Genomic DNA, 24,079 nt, shown 5'->3' on the forward strand with positions numbered 1-24,079 from the left:
ACTGCAGGGCCATGGCACTGAAGGCTTTGAGGGAGCGGTCTTTGATGTTGCTAGCAGCTGGCAGGCGTCTCCGCGATAGTCAGGGTCCCACTTGAGAGGAAGGTCTCGGGACCGTTCCAGGAGTCCGAATCCTCTTCATTCCACTCAAGATCGTTGGGGCACTCAGGTAAGGAGCACAAATAACACAAGAAGGCGAAGCACACTTTGACTTCTCATTTTCCGCCAGCTGACGCGATGAAGGAACATCAAAGTCTGAGGCCTGGTTCTGCGCGAAACTGCACCTGGTGCGACTCCTCACCTCCCGAGTTTTCCAGGAGCTGGAGCCAAGCTCGCTCAAGCGCCTCATTTTTGAGCAGCCCAACCCCTTCAGCATGCCTTTGGGCCCAATGGGGTAAGAGGGGGCACCATCTGGTTCTTCATGGGTGGCTCTGGCCCTTGCTACGATATGTCCCCATGGATCTGGTAATGGATCCGGGCTGCTGCTGGTCATGACATTGTGACCTTCTCTGATGCCGATGCTCCCGGTACCGCCGGCCCCCACCAGGGTGCCAACCCCATTCTAATCACAGATGTCATGAAGCTAGAGCTGTACCGCCCAACCTCGATTCCGGCATCGATAGAACACTTGCATCTTAGGTTGGAGCCTCAACCCTATTCTGAAGGGCTAGGGAGATAATGGGAGTGGTCACTGGACTCTTATGAATACCAGTACGAGCAGAATATGGGCTGGCGTGAGAAACTAGATGATGCCAGGGAACTGGACACATCTCTAGATACTGCCATGCATTCTCCCCCAACTGTGGCTAAGAAGGAGGGAGCTACATATGCACCTTAGTTTGCCCTCAGTGGCAGTCAAAACTAACATCTTGATGGAAGTGATGCAACCCAGAGTCTCCTCCTCTGAACCCCTTCTCCTGTTGAACGGAGCCTTCACTTCTGGGGACCTGGTCCAAATCCAGCACAGGTTTTCCTGTGAACAGAACGATTGCCTACCACCACCTCCATGCTCCAGAGGACCCACATTTTCTCACCCCTCACCCAACACCCTACCCTAGAGAGCTTGGTGGTCCAATCATGCACTTCCCGCACTCTCCCTGCAACAATCCCGAACAGGGAATCCAAGAGGCTGGACAGCTTGTGTAAGAAAATGTTTTTTTCTTCTTTCTGCCAGCCTTGCATTGTGGTCAGTGAACACTACTTGCTTATTGGGTCGCTATTCCCACACGATGTGGGAAACAGTTGCGCAAGTGCTGCCACCGGTCCTGAAGGAGACCCGGGCCATTCTATCCCAAGCAGTAACAGATGGGAGAGACGCAGCGAAGTTCAGTATATGCTGGGTTTTGGACATGACTGACTCGCTGGGCAGAGGGATTTCATCGACATTGGCCCTCATACACCACCTCTGGCTGAGAACATCTTGCTTTTCGAAGAATGTCCAGGCTTCCCTCATGGCCATACCTTCCTATGGCACCAGTCTCTGCAGAGACAAGGCAGACTTGGCTCTAGAGCGCTTTGAATACTCGTGAGCTACAGCCAAGTCCTTGGGCCTCTTGGCTGTCTTAAGTTAGCCTTTCGCTCCTTTTGCTGACACAGAAGAGGCTTTCAACTTTACCAACTCTATCCCAGCCACGAGCAATGCAAGCTTCCCATTCGCTGCATTGGCGCAGTTCCTACTAGTCTCTTAGGTTGAGTAGCCAGCAATCTGGTCCAGCCACCTCAATCCGCTGCCCCAGCCCCCTCCCTCCCGGCAGCTTAAGCCGCCAAACCTTCCTAATCTTGGCATTTTACATCATGGACGTTCAGTTGGTCGCAGGATCTGCTATCACCTTCACCACTGGCAGTCCCTAAAATTAGAAGGGTGGGTTCTGCCGATCATTTAAAGGGGCTACTCCCTCCACTTCAAGACTACCCCTCTGTTCATGTTTCTATCTTACGACTGGTGGACGGAGCATCATCTGTCACTACTCTGAGAGGAAGTCATGGCTCTCTTGGCCAAGGGAGCCATAGAGAGGGTTCCTGTGCCAGAAGTAGGCTGTGGTTGCTATTCTCACTACTTCCTGGGTCCGAGAAAAGACAGTGGCCTTCATCCTATCCTAGATCTCTGAGGCCTCAACTACTTCCTCAGAAAGGACACATTTAAGATACTCACTTTGGCTCAGGTTTCGTCTGCGTTGGACCAAAAATACTGGATGGTACAGTTGGGCTTGCAGAACTCTCATTTTCATATCCTTCATATCCCCGTCCTCCTGCCCGTCAGTGTTACCTGCAGATTACGGTAGGCCATGAGCATTTTCAGATCACTGTGCTCCCTTTTGGCCATACCAGTGCACCTTGAGTGTACACTAGGGTGATGGCGGTGGTCGCAGCTCATCTGCACAGATCAGGTGTGCCAGTCTTCCTCTATCTCGACGACTGGCTGCTGAGGGTGTGACCGCCCCAGGCTGTCGTCTCCCTCCGAGTACCTAGAAGTCAAAACAATTATGTCATTCACTGTGGGCACCAACCCCGACACCATACAGATAACAAAAAAGTGGGAACAGACAGAGCGGACTAGGTGTACTAGTGACCGAGTTGAAATTCAAGGGCATAGGGAAAAATTCCCATCAGAAGCCACACTGTACCGCCCTCGTTCACATCATTTGGGTTCTCCTTGCCCAGGAGACGAAACAAAACGGCCGGTCAGTTGTTACTGTGACTGTTTATGGATAGAAAAGAAGCGTGTTAATGGAGGTGGGTATAATTGAAATTGTCAGTGTTAATGTGGCAACTGAAAAAAGCAGTGTAAGGTAAAAAGAAAGTTAATAGTGAAGAGTGTTAAAATTGGATGAGCTGGATAGATGTAAGTGATTTATTATTATCTCCCAGTCCTCCAAATCTAAAAAACAAGTGCAAACACAGACTTAACATAATATCCGTGATCAGTAGTGGTCAACATGTTTCAGCATATCTACGAAAAGATTTTCAAGCATTCGTCAGGACCCGTTGTAAATAGACTACTGCTTTTTGTGAAGTAATAAAAGATATCAACTGCAAAGTCCAGGTTGTATGTTCAACCACATACTGTTACCGCACAGTACCAGAGTTACGACATCCACAGGAACTACATATAGAACAAACAACAAAAAGCCCACATTATGTCATATTCACAAGGTGCATCATATTGATATAGTACAACCTTTCATTATGCAATGCGTCCGAATCGCACAGTCTGGGGATTAAATTTTATTCCAAACCACTCACCCATTAGTTGTGGTTGTTGCGCTTCACCCCACCTGGCTGCAGCTCAGGTAAAAGGAACACCGCTCTAAATCAGAGAAGTTAAAATGTAAGGAGGACAATCATGGCTTTATATAGGTATGGGCGGAAAATCCGTTTCGCTCGCGGATTTTGCGGATTTTCGGGAAATTCGCAATCCGCGAGATTCGCGAATCTCCCGCAAAATCCGCAAATCCGCGAGCAGCGGATTTTGCTCGCACTGTTCGCGTGAGTTCGCGGCTTCCCAGTACAACTTCGCGCCCCGCGAATAAGTGCTAAATTGCAGAAATACGATCTTAGCAAAACTGAAACTACTTGCCAGGTTCAAAAGTTCAGGCTCATCATTAGTAGCCATTTCCTGTAGTGCTTCCTGAGGGGCCCCTCCAGAGTTCAGTTGCCAGTTGCAACTATTATGTGACCCTGCTCTGAACCTCAGAATAGTTACACATATGCCACAAAGGTCCTGAATTACAGCTAAGGGAGACAAGCAGGAGCCAGGCTGGAAGTTAAAATCCATTAATCAGCCCCTAATTCATTATTGTCAGTTGGGGCAGGGCAGGTGTTGTAACTAATTTTGCAACAATGAAAGCACTTAGCAAGTGCAAAAGATCACTAATCAGGGCGCACTAAGGAAGCAGGTGCCAGCTAAAAAAATATTCTGTGACACATGAATCAGCCCCAAATTAATTCAGGTCACTTGAGGCAGGGAAGGTGTGCTTTGCTTTGCCGAAAATAATGTACACTGGACAACCAGAGGGTGTGGTGATGAAACAGAGGGTGGCATGGGTGGGCCAGAGGGTGGCATGAGTAGTCAGAGAGTGGCAGTGGTGACAGAGAGTGGCAGTGATGAAGAAGAGTGTCCCAAACAGGCTGGACACGTAGAAACAACAAGTTCGCAAAACTTGCGACCCGACAGGTAAGTTCGCAAATTGCGAAATTGTAAAAACCCTCGCGAACTGGCAGAAACACGGGCGAACACAAAAAAAAAAAAAATCCGCAAATTCGCGGGAATTCGCGGATTTTGCGGATTGCGAGTTCGCAAATCCGCAAAATTCGCGAACGCGAGATCCGCAAAATTCGCCCATGCTTAGCTTTATATCTATCAATCATTTAGCACCGGGAGTTCTGTTGGTATGTACAATTCCCATGTGCTATTTCATAAACCGCATCCATGTTGTAGAAGGTACGGTTTACAATTCTCACATTTTTCACATTATCTAGTGACTAGATTTGGGAATTCATGGAGGTCACTAGCCAGCATTGAATGTGGGAATTATGAAGCTCTTTAAAACAAAAACATTCTAAACCACACGATAATAAAGCCGAACTCAATTAGGTATTCATGCGGCCACGTGGGTTGTAAATTGCAAAATCGCGCAAGATTGCGAATCCATGGTGGCAATCAACAAAACTAGTTTACATCTTTGTAGAGGCTCCTGTCTGTCCCCTATTTACCCATTGCGGTTATACAACACGCAATCACTTGTCAAAACACCATATGAAACAGCCGCGTGCGTTATCAATAGACCTGTATCTCAGCATTAAGGGGCATTAGACAGATCGAGCACGCACTTCAGCGTTTGAAAGCATAGAACAGCCACGTGCGTTATCAATAGATCTGCATCCCAGCATTAAGGGGCGTTAGACAGATCGAGCACGCACTTCAGCGTTTGAAGGCATAGAAGAGTTCCTACCGGTACATATGCCTCAAAAGGGCATTTCAACAACTACACTACTGGGGCATCACTCACCTCTCCGTCGGTGTCTCCCGGCAGTCATCCAAACTGTCTGGGGGGGCACCGAACGAGGAGGGCGCGCCATATTTAAAAGCCCAGAGTGTCTCGTTTCCGTGACGCCGGTCACGTGATACACGTGCTTGCCGGGATATGTAGTTTTTTCTCCCGTGTAAGTAGTTCCTCGAGCGTAAAGCCAAAGAACTCTTCAAATATTAAGAAGTGGCCATGACTTTAATGTGCATATAATTTCATCATCTGCAATTCCCTCAAGCATACTGTGATAAAGTCACTTTGATTATTAAACTTTGATATTATAATCGGACGTCCAGTGTGTTTCCTTTCATGTGACGTCAATCACGTGATTTACAGGCATGCCGGGATGTGTAGTTTATTCTCCCGTGTATGTAGTTCTTCAAATGCAAAACCGCAAAACTCTTCGTATATTATGAAGAGGCCATAACTATAACTTGTATGCATTCTATTATCAGCAATTCCGTCAAGCATGCTGTGGTAATGTCACTGTGATTATTAAACTACAGTCCCATATTCGGACACCCAGTATGTTTCATATCATGCTACGTCAGTCACGTGATTTACGGGCATGCCGGGTTGTAATCCGTATTTTGGGACTTTTTGTTGTTATCAGCAGGTGTTATTCTAACATCCTTTAATTATGTCACTGAGATCACTCGGTTTCTACTTATTACAAAGGACACAGAATTACAATCACCATATTAGTTGTTCTTTGGAATAGGAAGAGATTGTCTGTCAACATTGGACATGATAAAGACATAAGTTGACACCTCCCTTATGTGATGTTGCGGTATTTAGTACGAGGATGTGTTGTTCGCACACCAGGGTTAAGTTTATTCATCCCTCTTGTTTGTAGTATGTGTAGTAGTAAACTTTGATTTTCACCCTATTAGATATATACTTTAGAAAAAAGATTATCCTAAGATTGTAAATTCAGAGTGGATAATCATATGATGTTATCATAATAGGGCTGGCGGCTTACTTAGTGATCAAACCCTATTTCAGAGGGACATCCACGGTATCGGCTCATTTAGCCCAGCCTTGTCACTATTGAGTTTGTAAACCCATTTCAGCTCAACTTTAAATAAAAACCGGGCTACATCAGGACATGAATGAATCAGGTATCAGTGAAAATCGTTTGGACTATGTCCAACTTCCAAAAAATGAGCTGTTAGACGGGTGGCCTGTTTGCGTCAATGTACCGTGCTTTTATGTTCTTGTATTCTTGTCCTTATCTTCCTCGTCGTCATACCTACATATTGTAGCTGACATGGACAGGTTATCAAATATATGAGGTTTCCGCTATTTCAGTTTGTAAACCTACGTTTTATCCAAGATCTATTTGTACCTATGTCCACACTTGTGGATTTACAAGTTTGAGGGCACACTGAGCATGCCCCACACGGATGGTGGCCTTGTACTGGCGGTAAATCCCACAAAGTGCCTACCTGTCTGGGTTCTTTACTCTTTGGGTGTGTGTGAACTAATTGGTCCTTTAAACTTTGTCCTCTCTTGAACGCAAACAGGGGTAAGGGGATCTCATCACCCCCTGTGTTCAATATTGACCAATGCTTTTTAATGATCTTCTGGACTTTGTTGGATCTGGTATTAAAGGTGTTTACAAAGGTAATGCGGTTAGTTTTCTCCTTTGGTGGATGTAGTTCAAGAAGGGACTCTCTGTTATTGTTTGATGCCCTCTTCTTGGATTGACGAATTATCTTCTTGGGATAGTTCTTCGCACGAAGTTGTTTCTCCAGATTTTGTGAATGGGCATTGAATGCTTCTTTGTTGGAACAGTTCCTCTGGACCCTGAGAAACTGACCAAAAGGTAAATTGTTCCTCAGGGCCCGTGGGTGACAGCTATCATAGCTGAGTAAGGCATTCTTGGCCATTGGCTTACGGTAGAGCTCAGATTCAAGGCCATTTATGGTTGCTAAGATTTTTAAATCCAGAAATGCTAGTGCAGTTCTACTGTACTCAATGGTGAATTTTAAATATGCATTTCTGGTGTTCAACCATTGGTGGAATGACAAGAGATCTTCTTCGGTCCCACGCCAGATGACCAGTATATCATCTATATACCGCTTCCAAATATGAAGCGATAATAGATGTGGATTGGTAGATGTAAATACCTCCTGTTGTTCGAAATTGTGAACATATAAGTTTGCCAGACTTGGAGCGAAGACACTACCCATACTAGTCCCAGATGTTTGTAGGTAGGTAGTGTCTTCAAAACGAAAGTAGTTTTCTTTCATCGCTATTTCCGCCAAACTCATAATAAATTTGATAGGCGTGATAGATTGATGGTCACTTTGTTCCAACAGGTTACCCACAACTTCCAGAGTTTCTGTTTGTGGAATAGAGGTATACAATGACTCAACGTCAAAGGATACAAGGATGTCAGTGTTGATGTCATATTGTATTTCCGGTAAGAGTCTCAAAACGTCCTTGGTGTCTTGAAGGAACGTTGGCATTGCCTTCACCATCGGGTTTAAAAAGTAATCCACGAAGGTGGAGAGTGGTTCCAAAACAGAGCCTATACCGGAAATAATGGGCCGTCCAGGTGGTGGTCTTTGCGGTTTGTGGACTTTTGGAAGGCAATAGAAGTACGGGATTTTCGGGTGGGTAGTGAGAAGGTACTGGCCTTCCTGTGATGTGATCCACCCTTCAGAAGTTGCTTCCTCTACCAAGTGTCCAATCTTTATCTTTAGTTGTTCTGTGGGGTCTTCATTGAGTGGGAGATAGGATTTCCGATCACCCAACTGCCTCAGGCATTCATTCCTATAAGTATCAATGTCAAGTATGACAGTCGCCCCACCTTTGTCGGCTGGCTTTATTATTATTTTCTCATTTGATGTTAATGAGCGTAAGGCCGACTGTTCTTTCTTGGACAAGTTGACGAAGGTTCTCAGTTTGGTAAAGATGATATATATAATTTTCTACAGCTTCTTCAAACGTCAATACCTTCGCAGGTAATCCAACACTTGGTGGATTAAATGTCAATGGTTTTTTTAGACCAGTGTTCTTATCCTCAATCCGTATTTCTGTATTCGATGGTTTGGAAAAAAAGTAATGTAACCTGATCTTTCTGAAAAATTTGGCTAGTTGCACCTGTGCCACAAAAGGATCCCCTTTCTGAGTGGCTACGAATCCTAAGCCTTTATTTAACAGACCTTCTTTGTCTGGTGATAGCACGTGCGAACGTAAGTTCATCACAAGGTTGTCGAATTGCTCGTCCATGCCATTTCTTGTGGGACTTTCTTCCCGCTGCGAAGGTCCATCGTGGGCTGTGGTGTAGTACCCCAGTGTACTTGTTGTGTTGTCCCTTGTCTCCTTCTGCCCCTGCCTTGTCTCGGGCCAAACCCTAAAAAAGGAAAGGCCCCTGGGCCTTGTTGCATCTGGGGAGGACCAAAGGGACTGATTTGTGGGGGATATGATGGTCCATACATCCACGGGTTCGCTGGCCACCAGTGTTGATATTGATTCTGGTTCTGAGAATGGTACCCACCCCTCCAATTTCTTCGAGTACCACGACCTCTTTGGTTATTATTGGAGGATCCATTCTGTGATGTGTCTGAATCACTAGAAGCTCCATCTGAGCTTGATGTGGCATATGTCGAGCCGCCTTTCCTGCCACCGCGATTAAATGCGGGTGCAGTATAGGATTCACTCGTGTACGGGTAAATCCTTTCTGTGGAGAACTTTGCCAAATCTTTTTTTAAATTTTCTAATTTGGTAAAGAGAATCGATTCCTTAAAATCCTTGTTGTTTTTATCGCTTTCATCCTGACCTTTCTTAAACAGGGTGCTCTTAAGTGTGGTCCTAATCTGGTCCTCAAGTATTTGAATTTCAATGAGTATTTTATCTGCCACTCTCTTCGCAGTTTTTATAATAAGGACTAACCAGTCCCTTGTACACCTCCAGGCGATCATCGACCAGTCTTTCACAAATTCTTTGTCATCAAGAAAGAGTCTGGGTGCATTATTTACAATGAGGCCTGAGGGTGCACAATTGCCACGGAGATATTCTGCCATGACTATCCCATGGACTATTGTTCTGGAGTGTGATTTCTTTAGGACTAGAACCTTAGCCCAACCATCATCATTATTAGTGACTGCCACAGGAATGCTTTCCAATAAGCTCGGGTTCTCATCTAGAATGTTTTGAACTTCAGCGTTTTCAAACGTTAGACCCCAATTGGTTGCCATTTCAAATGTAAATTTAGAAAAAGTTTAGAAACAATTAGAAAAAAGATAGGCAAAAGGCCAATGATTGTCCTCTCTTTTACAACAAACTGGAATAGAGCTAGGTATCTAGGTTAATCAATTACGATTAACAAATATTAAAAGGACCCACAGCCTGAGCTGTACTGTTAACATAGACCAAACACATTTATTGAAGGGTCCAAGGGCGAGTTTAATGACTAACACTAGGTACATGCCCCAAAACCATATATCTGAACACACAAAGAGTACCTAGAAGTCAAAACAATTATGTCATTCACTGTGGGCACCAACCCCGATACCATACAGATAACAAAAAAGTGGGAACAGACAGAGCGGACTATGTGTACTAGTGACCGAGTTGAAACTCAAGGGCATAGGGAAAAATTCCCATCAGAAGCCACACTGTACTGCCCTCTTTCACATCATTTGGGCTCTCCTTGCCCAGGAGACGAAACAAAACGGCTGGTCAGTTGTTACCGTGACCGTTTATGGATAGAAAAGAAGTGTGTTAATGGCGGGAGGTATAATTAAAATTGTCAGTTTTAATGTGGCAACTGAAAAAAGCAGTGTAAGGTAAAAAGAAAGTGAATAGTGAAGAGTGTTAAAATTGGATGAGCTGGATAGATGTAAGTGATTTATTATTATCTCCCAGTCCTCCAAATCTAAAAAACAAGTGCAAACACAGATTTAACATGATATCCGTGATCAGTAGTGGTCAACATGTTTCAGCATATCTACGAAAAGATTTTCATGCATTCGTCAGGACCCGTTGTAAATAGACTACTGCTTTTTGTGAAGTATTAAAAGATATCACCTGCAAAGTCCAGGTTGTATGTTCAACCACATACTGTTACCGCACAGTACCAGAGATACGACATCCACAGGAACGACATATAGAACAAACAACAAAAAGACAACATTATGTCATATTCACAAGGTGTATCATATTGATATAGTACAACCTTTCATTATGCAATGCGTCCGAATCGCACAGTCTGGGGATTAAATTTTATTCCAAACCACTCACCCATTAGTTGTGGTTGTTGCGCTTCACCCCACCTGGCTGCAGCTCAGGTAAAAGGAGCACCGCTCTAAATCAGAGAAGTTAAAATGTAAGGAGGACAATCATGGCTTTATATCTATCAATCATTTAGCACCGGGAGTTCTGTTGGTATGTACAATTCCCATGTGCTATTTCATAAACCGCATCCATGTCCATGGACTACGGCGGTCCTCCTGCATTCACTGAGGTTCACTATCAAAGTGCCGAATTCACACCATGCTCTCAAACTCTCCCTTTCGGCAAAGCCATTCTGAACACAGTGCAGTTTCTGGATTATCGTCCCGAGTGGCGAGTCCCGTATATTTGGGGTATGATACTAATATTTTTAGCTTCTATCCTAGATTTCGGTGAGACTGACTCTGAGGCTGCTGAGCCTCATGGCCTTCTGCATCCTGCTAGTGACACATGCCAGATGGTCTATGCGGGCTCTACAGTGAGACCAGAAGTTCCAGTGGCTGCAGCATCAGGTGAATCACTTTGACTTGATCCAGATCTCGGAGGGAACTGCAAAAGGCCTGCGGTGATGCCTAACGAACCACAATTGGGTCAGAGGTAGACCCTTCTCCCTTCCCCAACCAGATCTCACAGTATTGACAGATGTGTCACTCCTGGGATGGGGCAGCCATTTGAGAGAGGTGGAGATCAGAGGACTCTGGTCTCCGACATAATCTCCACATCAACTAGTTGGAGCTCCAAGTGATCTGATTGTCATTGAAAGCCTTCCTACCCTCCATCAAGGGAAGGCTGGTTCAAGTGTTCACAGACAACACCACCAGCATGTGGTACTGCAACAAACGGGGCAGGTTGGTGTCATGGACCCTTTGTCAAGAAGCCCTACATCTCTGGACATGGCTGTAACAGCAGGACATTTTCCTGGTGGTTCAACCCCTGTCAGGCTCCCTGAACGCCAGGGCAGCCAAACTCAGCAATTGATGCTTAGCGGATCACAAATGGCGTATCCACCCGCAGGTGGCCCAAAGTCTCTTTCAACATAGAGGAGAGCCTTGGTTATATCTATTAGCCTCTGCCAAGAAAGCGCAATGTCAGCAGTTTTGCGTGCTGGAGTTTCCAAGGCGGCTATTGCTCTGAGGTGCTTTTCATCTTGAGTTGAGCCCACAACACCTGTACGCCTTTCTGCCCATACAACTCCTGCCCAGAGTTCTCAAAGAACGACCGGGCCCAAGTCATCCTTGTGGCTCCAGATTGGGTATTGAGAGTCTGGTATCCTGAGCTTCTGAACATGAACATCGATCAGGCTGCCCCTTCTGGAGGGTCTTCTGTTGCAGCGTGGAGATTGAGCGGTGGCAGTTTTTAGCTTTCAACCTTCCTCCTGAAGTCTGTAATGTTGTGGTAGCCAGGCGTCCCTCCATCAAGACGGTATATGCCTGCCGATGGAGAACGTGTGTATCCTATTGTACAGAAAAGCCTGTTGACCATCTTTCTGCCTCCCACTCTGATATTTAACTTTTTATTTTGACTCATGCCCAGCAGGGCTCTGCTCTGGGAACTCTGCCAGGGTATCCTTATGTTTTGTCTGTCTTCTTGAAGCTGCCTGACCAACCCTTTCTATTTAAATCTCCCATTGTAAATAGATTTCTCAAAGATCTTGTTCATATGTTTCCTCTTTCCCCTTTCATTATGCCTCAGTGGGACCTTAATTTGTTTTTCACATTTCTGATGTGTGCTCCCTTCAAGCCTTTACACAATTGTCCCCTCAGGCTGCTCTCCATCAAAACAGCCTTTCTTGTGGCCACTACATTGGCCAGGAGGGTGAGTTAGATGCAGGCTTTATCATCCAAGCCTTTCTTCTCATCAGTTTTTCCTGACAAACTGATGCTTAACACTAGTGCCGCTTTCCTACCAAAAAGTGGTAATGCCATTTCATGTGGGCCAGTCGGTCACCTTGCCCACTTCCACATACCTCTAAAGAAGAATAGCGCCTCCACGGTTTGTACCCAAAAAGAGCTTTGCCATTCTACCTTGACGCACAAGAGAGTTCCCGGTGGACGATCAACTCTTCTTGGGTTACTTTGGGGAAAGGTAAGGTCGGGCGGTGCAGAAGCAAATCATCTCTCTGTGGGCGTTGTCTTCTGCTACGCACTGACAAGAATCAGCTCCCGCAAGGCTTGAGAGCTCATTCCACCAGAGCTAAGGCTGCGACCACTGCCCTAGCCCATGGAGTTCAAGTCTCAGACATCTGTCAGGCAGCGACATGGGTGTCTCTGCACAAGTTTACCAAGGATTACTGCCTGGACAGTCAGGTCTACAGGGATGGGCACTTCGCCTGTTTGGTCCTGTAGGACATCTTAGACTAAATTTGTCCGCTGACCCAACTCCGGGGGGCTATTGCTTAGGCATCTATTCAAAGTTAAGGAATCGGAGGGTAGATGTCTCTATCAGATGAACAGGTTACCTACCTTCAGTACTGCCTTATCTGGTTGAGACAATATCCAGCTGCAGATTCCTTACCGACCCACCCATCTTCCCGTTCTGTGGACAGATTTCTAGGGTTAGGGATGATCCCTTTCAGGGTCCTAGTTTGGACACACTAGTGTCAGTGCACTGCATGGCTCCACACGTTTGGCATGGAAAGTTGTAAAAAGTAACTGATGTCAGTGCGCTGAGGTGGCACGGATGACGTTAATTACGCCAAGTGGAGCCGGCTGATGCCATGTACCGGCAAGCAGGGGTACTGCTCACCTCAAATTTTCCAGATCCAATCTGATGCCTGGGAAAGTTCAAAAGTAAGGAATCTGCGGCTAGATATTGTCTCGACCACATAAGGTGTTACTGAAGGGTAGTAACTTGTTCCTGAGGCAGCTTCTGTACCACAGCTAATCATAAAGAATACATAATGTTACTTGTTGGCTTGATCTGAAGCCAGAATCATTTTACCAAGAAAAACTGCTCATTTTTAACACTTACCCTACACGATTAAACTAAACTGGGCATTTGAAAAAGAATAAAGATGAGGGGGGGAAAGGGGAGGGGGAGAGGGGGAGTGGGGGAGTGGGGACGCCTAGTATTGCTTTGTTTATGTTTGCTTATCAACGGAAAGAAAATTGGATTGTACTTTCATTTTTTTTTTTTATATTTTTATTTATTTTCAGTGGCAGAGGCATACAAAATACAAGGATGAAAAAAACATTTTAAACAATGACAAACATTCACATAATTGCTGATACATTGTTAACAGAACTAAATAAGAAATACATGAAAAAAGAAAAAGAAAATAAACCTGTGAGACATGGAGAACATAAGATATCACTTTTTACCGATGTAGTCGTTATTAGATTAAATCCAGTTATCAATAGGAGACCATAGTTTCCTAGCAAATATCTTCTTTCTGTGTCCTTTCAATTTGTACACTGCTTTATCCATTCTATAAACATTTAACAACTTTCCCAACCATTGCTCGAATGATGGTGGATCGACATCTAACCATCTTGAGGTAATACAAAAACGGTAAATGGACATTCCAATAAAAAGGAAATGTTCTTGATCAGCAGATAAGCTCTCGGATGGAACATATAAGCCAAAAATAATCACAGATGGACATAACTTAATGTTAGTATTAAGCAAATTAGTCAAAAACTTTTCTATCCTATTTATATATACAGTTAGTTTAGAACAGCTAAAAAACATATGACATGTGTCTGCTGCTAAGGTTCCGCAACGACTACAATTGATACCTTTCGTAGCTTTCCATTTGGCCAATTTTGCCGGTGTGTAATAAAGATCTAGAGATGCCATGTAATGTTGACTTTTAAGAGAACTGTTGATTAATGTTTTATTGCTAGTCTCAAACGCCCTTGCCAGATCTATCCCTTCTATACACAGTTTCCTTTCCCATTTCTGGGCTTGTTGGTCGAGATCATCGTGCAGCCTGTTGACCATTAATTGATAAATTGTACCAATACGACTATCCCTCCTGCCACTCTCCATAACATCATTGGTCTCCATTGCGTCACTATATAGGAGGTTTTTTTTTTCCAGAAAACTACGAATTTGTAAGTATTTAAAAAATTCGTTTCTGGATAGACCAAATATATCTTGGAGTTCGGAAAAGGACATTAGAGCCCCATTTTGGTACAGTTGCCCAACTGAATGAATCTGCCCCAGACGGAATCGATTCGTAGGGATATCTTGAGAAATACCAACTAATGAAATGTTACAACAGATGGGTGTATAAAAATTATATTTTGAGGTTATCCGTAACGCTTTGTTAATTTGTCTCCAAACCAAAAAAGCAGAAAGAAGAACCTTAAATTTTGTTTTTTTGTAATAACTCGGCTCCATAAATATCAACAAACATTGGCGCACATGAGCACCCATAAGCATTTCAAAGATGGATGGTGACATAAAGGTTTCGCTGGCATGATCATGAAATAATAGAACCTTAATTGTTTTAAGAGTTATAGCCCAATAGTACATTCTAAAATTCGGAAATCCCAGCCCACCTCGGCCTTGCGGTAAAGTGCACCATTTTAGAGATCTTCTAGAGTGGCGATACCCCCATAAAAATCTGGACAGCATCCTATCTATTTTATTAAAAAGGGACATAGAGAAAAATAGAGGAATGGTGCGAAAAAAATAAAGAAATTTTGGGAAAATCAACATCTTAATGACATTGGTCCGTCCAAATAAAGATAAATGTAGATTATTTATCCTTTCTAAGGTTCTGTTAGTGGATATGAGTAAAGGATCCAGATTTAGTCCAACAATGTCATCTATTTTAGATGATATAGTTACACCAAGGTATGTGGCAGTATCATTTAGTAAAATATCGGTGGGTGTGCCAGTTTTAGAATGTACAATTTGGGTTTTTGAGATATTTAATTTGTATCCAGAAAATTTACCAAATTCGCTAGCAATTTCTATTATTTTAGGTAAAGCAGAAGAAGAATCAGAGGTTACGATGGCCACATCGTCTGCGTATGCTAAGACTTTGTGGTCTATCTCATGGAGTCGGACAGGTGGAATACCAGGTTCTATAATTAATCTATTCAGATAGGGTTCTAGGTAAAGTGCAAATAAAAGTGGAGAGCAGGGGCACCCTTGCCTGGTCCCCCTGGTAATTGAAAATGGACTAGAGATATCCGTGCCTAATCTAATTACACCCTTTGCATTAAAATAAAGTGACTGTATAGCTTTAATAAATTGTGGTGGGAAACCCTTCCATTTTAGTACAGACCAAAGGAACCCCCAGTCTACTCTATCAAACGCTTTTTCAGCATCGAGTAGGATAACTCCGACTGGGGATTCCTTTGCTTGAGCCCAATCCAATAATGCAATAACACGTTTAACGTGATCTGTAGTGTCCCTGTGTTTAATAAACCCGTGTTGAATATTAGAAACCAAACCCGGCATAACATCGTTTAGTCTATTTGCAAGAATTTTAGAATAAATCTTACTATCAGCTGTAATCAAGGAGATGGGACGATACGAGCCTAATTCCTTTGGATCCTTGTTCTTTTTGACAAAAACAACTATAGTAGCTGTAGACCAGGAGCCAGGAGCTTTGTCTTGGAATGCTACATTAAAAATTTTAAGCAGCTCTGGTTTCAACAAGTGTCTAAATGTCCGATAAAATTCAAGAGGAATCTGATCGGGCCCCATAGCTTTACCAGCTGCAAGACTCGTAATAGCTCTTTCAATCTCTTCCCAGCTAATTGACCTAGCAAATAAATCTATATCGTCTGTGCACAAAGAAAGTTGGTTAATGTTTTGAAAATAATCTGTGGGGTTAAGAGTCTTGTCAGTTTCATTATTAAAGTCGTTATACAGCATCTTGTAGAAGCCCTGAAATGCCTCTAATATTCCTTCCTTACTTTCGTGAAGGACCCCGTTTGTATCTTTAACACATTGTATTTCGTTAAAAGAAGATTTTTGTCGTAAGCGCTGTGCTAGAATTTTTCCCGTACGTTCGCTAAATTCGTAGCGTTCAGTTTTATATTGTTTAAATTTTGCAGCTACTTCTTCAGCAATATGTGTACGAAGGCCTGAGCGTTCAATGGTTAGTCGAGTTTGTACATCCTCTATATTAGCATTGTTTTTACATGCGGTAGATAAGTCCAGCTCGACCTGCCTTATCTTGTTTAACCTGTCCCTGAGATCTGTTTGGTTTTTTTTCCTCTTATAATTTGCAAAACTGATTGTCTCGCCCCGTACAATAGATTTAAAAGAGTCCCAGACTACTTGTGGAGAGGCAGTATCATTGTTTATTAGAAAGTAATCTTTAATAATATTAACCATGAATTGAAGGTATTCTTCATCTAATAATACATTTCTTTGAAATGACCAGGATCTAGTGTAATTTTGGCAATCAGTAGAAAGTTGCATCTCAACAATTATAGGGTTATGATCTGAAATGACTTGTGGTAATATCTCAATACGAATTTTCTCCAAAAAAACAGAGGATACAAAAAAATAGTCTAAACGGACAAATTTTTGATAAGGAGTAGAAAAAAAAGTATATCCGGGGTCATTATAATGAAATTTATTCCAGACATCAGTTAACCCATTACTTAGTACCAGGTCTCTAAGTGCTTTATAAGTTTTAGCCTTTCGGCCCGTATATCTCTTCTCTGATTTAATGTTCCAGTCGGCTGACATATGTATATTTAGGTCCCCACAGACTATAATCGGTTGTGTCCAGGTGGATAGCTCTGTATTCATAGTGTTAAACAATTCAGCATCGTCCAGATTGGGACCATAAATACAACATAAGGTGAATTTGCAGCTACCAATTTTTAGCTCGGCCAGTCCCCATCTACCCCATTTATCAGAGAGTGTTTTTAAACATTTTCCCATTCCCTTTCGCATGCAAATTGCAACGCCTCTTTTGATACCCATTTGCTTAGATGTAATCAAAACTTCCAATCCCAAATTATTCAGAAGAGAACGTTTATCCCAAGAAATGTGAGTTTCCTGTATGCATAGCAGATCAATATTCAGCACTTGGAGCATTGTTCGGAACATAGCAATCTTCTTTAAATCATTAAGACCATTGATATTAATAGTACATATTTTCACCTTTTTATACATATCAAAAGTAATAGAAAAAAATTATCGACCATCATCACAAGTCTTTGCTCTTCAATGTTATCGTTTAAATGCCTTATATTCATCCCTGCGTTGAACACCTCTGCCTTACACCCCCACCACCAACCCTTGCCCTTACCCACCCCCACCCTTATTCCCAGAACCCCTCCCCCCACCCTCCCCATTATATGAGGCACAGGAACTTTCAGTTCCTGGAGCGAATGGATGCCGTGTCCCTAACCCGTGGCGTCCTTACTAGAGAAAAAAAAGAAGAAAAAAAGGAAGAAGAAAAGCGAGAGAAGGAGAAAGTTCGAAAAAGAAGAAAGAAGAGTATAACGATAGAGAAACATAATGGTCCTGTATTCTAATAATTATTAAACAGTATAATTATTACGCTCAGGTTCTAAGTTTATCATACTGTACATCGAAGTTCTTCTTGTTTATTCAAAGAGATTCCAAGTACTCCTTAGCTTTGATTATAGAAATAAAGTATTTTGTTTGTCCCTTGTATATAGTCTTTAGTTTTGCAGGACCTTGGAGAAATACTGTTACTTCTTTTTTCTGAAAATCAGGAATTAGTTGCTTCAGTTGCCATCGTTGAGCTACAGTGGCTTGGCAGTAGTCTGGTCGCACAAAGAACTGACAACCTAGAGCGTCCGCTTTCTTATCTGGTCTAGCGTTTGCAAATATCGCTTCGCGGGCAAGAAAATTATTGAATGACACCAGAATGGCCCTAGGATAGTTCTCTTGACCTTGTCGTGGTTTCCTTATTGTGAAAGGGAATCTATGTGCTCGTTGTATTTCCCGAGCCCAATCCCAATCAGTAATTTCAGGAAAAGCATCGTTTAGTAAGTTAATGATAAATTTCCTCGGGTCCCCTCCTTCTTTATTTTCAGGGATCCCCAAAAAACGCAAGTTGCTTCTACGGGCCTGATTTTCCAAACTAGCTAGTTTGTCAGATAGATCATCCTTTTGCACTTCGAAATCTGCCACTTCTTGTCTTTGAGCCATACATTCTTCTTCTAATACAGATATCCTGGCCTCTGTATCAGTGACCCTATCAGCAGTCTCTGAGCATAATTTGATTGCACGTCGTACTGCGTTTTTGACTTTGGCACATGTCATTTGCGTGCGTTGATTCTCAGCCTTGCTCTCTGCTCTATGACACATCATGGTATCAAATATGGTTTTCAGTGTAATCTCTTCGTTGTTCTCTTGCTGTAAACTAGGGTCAGGTATAGGGTTATGGCTAGACCCCGGAATATCGTTGGCAACAGAAGCAGTGGGTATTAAATTAGAAGATAGGGGATTCGTATTATTTGGTGAATTAGAGGCAGCCTCTTGGCTCATTGTGCGAGAAGATCTCTTCTTCCTCCGCTTCTTTTTTATAATGGTTGTCACATTAGTATTATCAGGGCTCATACTGATCTCACCCTCAGAAGATAGGCTCTCACCACTAAAGTCTACCCAATCTTTATTAAGACCCGTCGCTTCATCAGATGAGAGTTCTGATAGTGAATAGAAATTTTCAGGGAGCTCTTGATTATGTTGCTGCCCAGTAGTTTCTTTTACACTTCGTGGTTCACTTGGCGTTTCATTTGATAGTAATACCAGTGATGGAAGAGAGCATGCTCTATTGGTGATAGCCCCACCCGGAGTTGGAACTGCAAATCCCATAATACCCTTCCTTGAAGAGTCGGTCGGTATCAGAATGGGTCTTAAGGTTGAGGTATTATTAGAGTTATTCTGATTATCACCACTTGTAGATGGTTGATTAGCAGATTGTACTGCAGTTATATCAGTGCTTTGATTATCATTATCATTGTCAGTTATTTTCTTTTTCGCAGCATGCTTTTCAAAAAAATCTGGTAAAGTTTGTGAAGCGGAGCTTTTTATGCCGGGTATTTCATTAGATTTACCAGCAGCCCCCTTATTAGAGTTCTTACCCTGTTTGGTGATGGTTTTACCAGAAATCAGTGGTGTTGCCTCTGCCATCTCAGTCTCCTCGTTCTCTTGCTCCACGTTGTTCAGATCAGACCCAGGGCCAGTTTTTCTGTTACTGCGTGTAGCAATAGAGAGTGGTAGTGGCGTCCTCTTTTTCTTCCGTGAGCCACCTCTGCCAGGAAAAACGCTGCTCTGTGCCCAGCACAAGCAAAGTGTAGCACGCCACAGCGGAGACCGCCGATTGAACTCAAAGAAGTTTAGCAACATTCGTAAACTCCGCCTGACGCAAGGATAGTTTATAGCAAATTGTAGCAAGTTATTATTACTATATGCTGGAATAACACGATGTGATTTTTTCTCCTTCTCCGTTATTTAATACGTTTTGTTTCCGTGATTGTACTTTAATTGATGTCTCATATTTGGCCTGCAGATATCTCTGGTGTGCAGAGATCTGCGGAATGTGTACAATCTATCGATAAAGTCTGTTTAAAAAGAATAAAGATACTGAAGCTAATGTGAAAGATGTCATATAATTATTAAACAGTTTCACCACCCTAATATAAAACACACCAGCAGAAAAGCAATAGGTAAGATGATTGAAATAAATCATGCAAGATGGACTGCTTATTGAATGCAGTGTATGCTAAGCAAAGGCACAGGCTTTATGCTGTACTGCCAGCCCTTTTTCAAGATCTAGAACGCTGATGTTGTGAAAGGGCCTTTGCAGAACAATACATCAACTATGTGGAAAAACATTTGTTGTAAGGTAGGATGGCACAACAGTTGTTAAAAGCAAATGCCAAAAGCAAAGCAACCAGCTGAATTTGCAGCTCAGTTTAAACAATGCCATTCTATGTCCCCTGTGCTAAGGCCCTTTGGTAAAGGTGGCCTATCAATGCCCAAAGTGAATCATAACACCCTCAGCTTTACTTGATGTTGTGTTCAGTTTTTATATGTCTTCCTTGTCTTCTTTATGTCAACAGGGTTTGGCATACTTGCTTGGGAAGTTCCTATTTCTTTTCACCTGCTCTTCCAGCGTAGACCTGACTGCTTTGAGCCGAGTTTTGCTGGGAACCGCGATGGTGAGCGCCAGAGTGCATGTTTCTTAAGCTACATGAATATATATGCTGTTATTTCTGTCATGGAGATCGTTACAATAGATTCTTACAGAGAAACAGGGAGGAAGTTACACTAAAGTTATTTTATACTGAAGTCCTTTATCAATAGTCACATGTAAATTCAAAGCTCATTAAGCCTATCTTGCAAATTCTACTGGATATAACAAACAAAAGCGACAAAAAGTTATCAAGTGTGAGTGGTGCCCTGTGTAGTGTGATTAGTAGTTCAGAGAATATGAAAGATGTATGATATCCTCTCCCTCAACAGAGTGGTTCACTGACCACTTTTACTAACTTTGGTGCCAGTATGGGGTGGACTATGTCCCCAGACATCTGTGTGCGCACGACGGTGCCCAGGAGAAGAGGATGCGATGCACATCAAAAGCGACAAATGAGTCCCACAGCGCGGGTTCAACAGAGCGGTTCCCTCCCTGCTTTTACTAACTCTTGTGCCGTTCTGGGGTGGGACCAAATACCCTAGATCTGTGCAAGGTGCGCAAGGCCTGGGAGCAGAGGAAGTGGTGCACTTCGATAACACCAAACAGGTCTCTGCAGCCGGATTTGGTCTAACTTCTTGGGTGCTGGCTGGACGCGGGCTGGCCAGCTCGGGTATGGGCATGCCCGGGACATGGCTGGGTGAAGATCGGGCCAAGACAGGCCCGCCTTAGCCCATTAGAGGCAGCGGCTGGTCTACCCTCTTGGCTCCTGGCTTGTGTTTCCTGGTAGCTGCCCTGCCAGCTCAACCATAAGGTTCTTACTCTAATTATTGTGGGCCATGTGGCTGTAATGGGGAAAATAAATTTGCTTTTGTGGCTGCCACAGGTCCTAAAACAGGTACTCACACCCAACCCAACACAACACTTGACAGTTTTCTGGTGCGGGCCGTGGATGTAATTTCTAATGAAATAAAGGACCTTGCCTCATCACTGTCACCTATGTTACCCCTGTCAACGTTCCCACCATTGTTCCAACTGATTGCCCCTCCAGCGTGCTAACCCTACTTGAAGAGGACGGTGACTGTGGCATTACTGGAGATGTTATGGGGAAGGGACGAGCCAAAATAATAGTATTGAACTGCTGTCTATTCACCTGATTCATGACCAGTGGCGAAACGAAGAATAAGGACCCAGAAACCGAAGTTGATTAACCCAAAACAGAAACATGCAACACAAAGGCAGAGTATGCCGACAGGCTTGCCATCACCGGACCCTGACTTCTGGGACATCATAAGCAGGTGCCTTTGTGATTTATTGGATCATAAACTGTATCCTGGCTTACTGCTATCGAGGCCAGCTTAAAAAAGTTTGATAAAGTCTGGTGAGGGTCATCCCGATGGTCAGGTGCTGGCACAGCCACCTGTAGTCGTTGGAACAATCCCCTCAACATCTGCTGTGCAACCAACTATTAATACCAGGAGACTAGGGGAAAGAGGTGGCAATAACACAGTTATGTGATATAGCTTCTGGAGCAGCCCCTAGACTGCCAGCCTGGGGGGCAGGTATCAGGCACTCTTGCCACAACTTGAAAATCATCTAGATAGAAGGCCAGCTAGTCCCTTTCCTGTTATTAAAATCACTTGCCGAGAGAAGGTTAAAGGGCTTTCCTGAATGTAACTTCTTCTCAGCTATTGCTCCTATCAAAGAGAACAACCCCTGGTAGTTCTGGTTTCCTTTAATTGACGAATTGTTATTGTAAAAGTTTACCATGATGATCCCAAATTTGCTTTCCCTTCTTAAATCAAAGACCTGCACCACTTCCATCTCCAACACAATGGGTGAGATTTTACAACCTAGGTCAACTTTAAAGCAAGCTGTCATGCCTTTTATTGTACGACCTGCAGGAGAAGGAAAAGGAGGAAGATTGTAGCACATATACCCATCATAGGATATATGATTCACCAACCACTTATGTTGAATAAACCCGATAGATATCATAGGTATTAATAAAGATATGCCATTCCCTCAGAATGAAGTTTAGTAGCCAAGTCTGCAATATTCCAACTAAGGAATTTTAAATGTGCACTCTTGACACCTGAGGGGGCTACAATCACACCCTCCTTTATGGCTTCAGGTGTTGACTGTGTAGAAGGTAAATCATGATGTTCCCTAACAAATGTATCGTGATCACTCGGCTTGAGGGTCTACAAATCACACGTGTTTATGCCCTGCAGTAAGCAACAGCAGGATCTTAGTAGGACTTGATTTTTCCATACCAGTTCTAGCTTGTGACAAAACCTCACCAGTGATTAAGGGACTTCAGATTTTATGGTTATAGAGTCACCTGGGAATTGTCTGTCCAGAGGCCCAATGCCCCCCACTCGACGTACAAAGAGAATTTTATTATAAAGGTCCCACCAGCAACTCACATTGTTATTCAGCCCTTATTTGTTAAGGCCTGCGTTGACTCAAATGTGCAAGCAGGCAAATTAGGCACACTGGCTAAGACACCTTCATTGGAATCTCTAGGCTTCAATCAGATTTGGTGATGATGGCGAGTGCACTCCATTATTCAAAGTTAATTGTGGAGTATGCCAATATATATTTTTCCTGTATATCAATGATTTCAAAAAGACTCTGGTGATAGCAGGGGCAGATGTGCCGCGGGTTGATAATAAAGCTGTGCATGCATTACTTTATGCAGACGACACAGTGCTTTAGGCCAGGATGGCAATTGGTCTCAAGAAGATGATATCTAGTTTTGTGGTGTTCATGAATGGCCTTGATTTAGAAACATATTTTTCAAAAACTTTTATTACGGTGTGTGGCCCGAAGTACACTTGTACCTTACATATAGAAGAATAATAGAAAAGGTGAGCTCTTTCCCATATCTCAGGATGGTATTTGACAATGTCTGTTCCTGGTACTCCTGCATCAGGTATAGGTTGGAAAACTTCCTGCGTACAATTGGGGCCACTTTTGCACTTGCTGCATCTATACGGAAAAAAACCTATTGCACCCATCATAGAAATATACAAGAGGAAATACTTCCTACTCTCACTTATGGCATGGGGCTGCAGAGATGTACGTGCAACCCAGGTGGAGGAAAACAGATTTTGCTGGCTCCTTCTCGGATTCCCTGTAGTGAGGCTCCTGCCATCGGGGACCAGCATCCGATGGAATCCTGCCCCAAATGGCTGCAATCTGCAGATTTATTTGCCTGCATGCCTTCAACTAATCATGGGGAGTTAGTTGGTACAACTCCTGTGTGCCACTATTTATTTGCTTCAGAGGTATGCCTTAATGGCAACCGCGTAAAAGATAACAGCATGCACCGCTGAGCCTACGTCTCTGCTGGGGTGTGGACCACGGGCGAACTTATCCTAACATGTGGTGGAGCCGCCTCCCCCGCCTTGTAGGGGGCCGAAGACTATGGGCCTGCAGCACCGCTCTTGAGGCCTGCGAAAACGTGGTGAGTGCAGGCAGGACTGTGGATGCAGAGTGGGGGCTGTTGAAACTAATACGTGCTGCTGACCCAACTACTCCAGGTGGGTAGGATCTAAGCTACAGATGCGCTGAGGGAGTGGATCCCCCCACAAAATATACAAAAACATTACAAGGACCAAGTCAGACCCACTGTACTCCCACTGCATGGTCTATGACCCCACACCCAATTAAAAGGCACCGAGTAGTGCATACAGATACAGCTAGATGATGGAACCTG

At 43.5% G+C, this 24,079-nt stretch overlaps 1 protein-coding gene across 1 annotated transcript in view; it reads left to right on the plus strand.

Moving 5' to 3' along the window:
* LOC147707531 (dynein axonemal heavy chain 5-like) overlaps positions 1–24,079 on the plus strand; it is a 1,425,553-nt gene that overhangs the window by 689,973 nt on the left and 711,501 nt on the right. The window contains exon 43 of the mRNA XM_086925656.1: positions 20,285–20,383. Within this exon, the coding sequence (XP_086781782.1) occupies positions 20,285–20,383 (99 nt within the window). The remainder of the gene's footprint in view (positions 1–20,284; positions 20,384–24,079) is intronic.

This window comes from Lissotriton vulgaris, chromosome 6, assembly GCF_964263255.1.
Source record: "Lissotriton vulgaris chromosome 6, aLisVul1.2, whole genome shotgun sequence".
NCBI classification, from domain to species: domain Eukaryota; kingdom Metazoa; phylum Chordata; class Amphibia; order Caudata; family Salamandridae; genus Lissotriton; species Lissotriton vulgaris.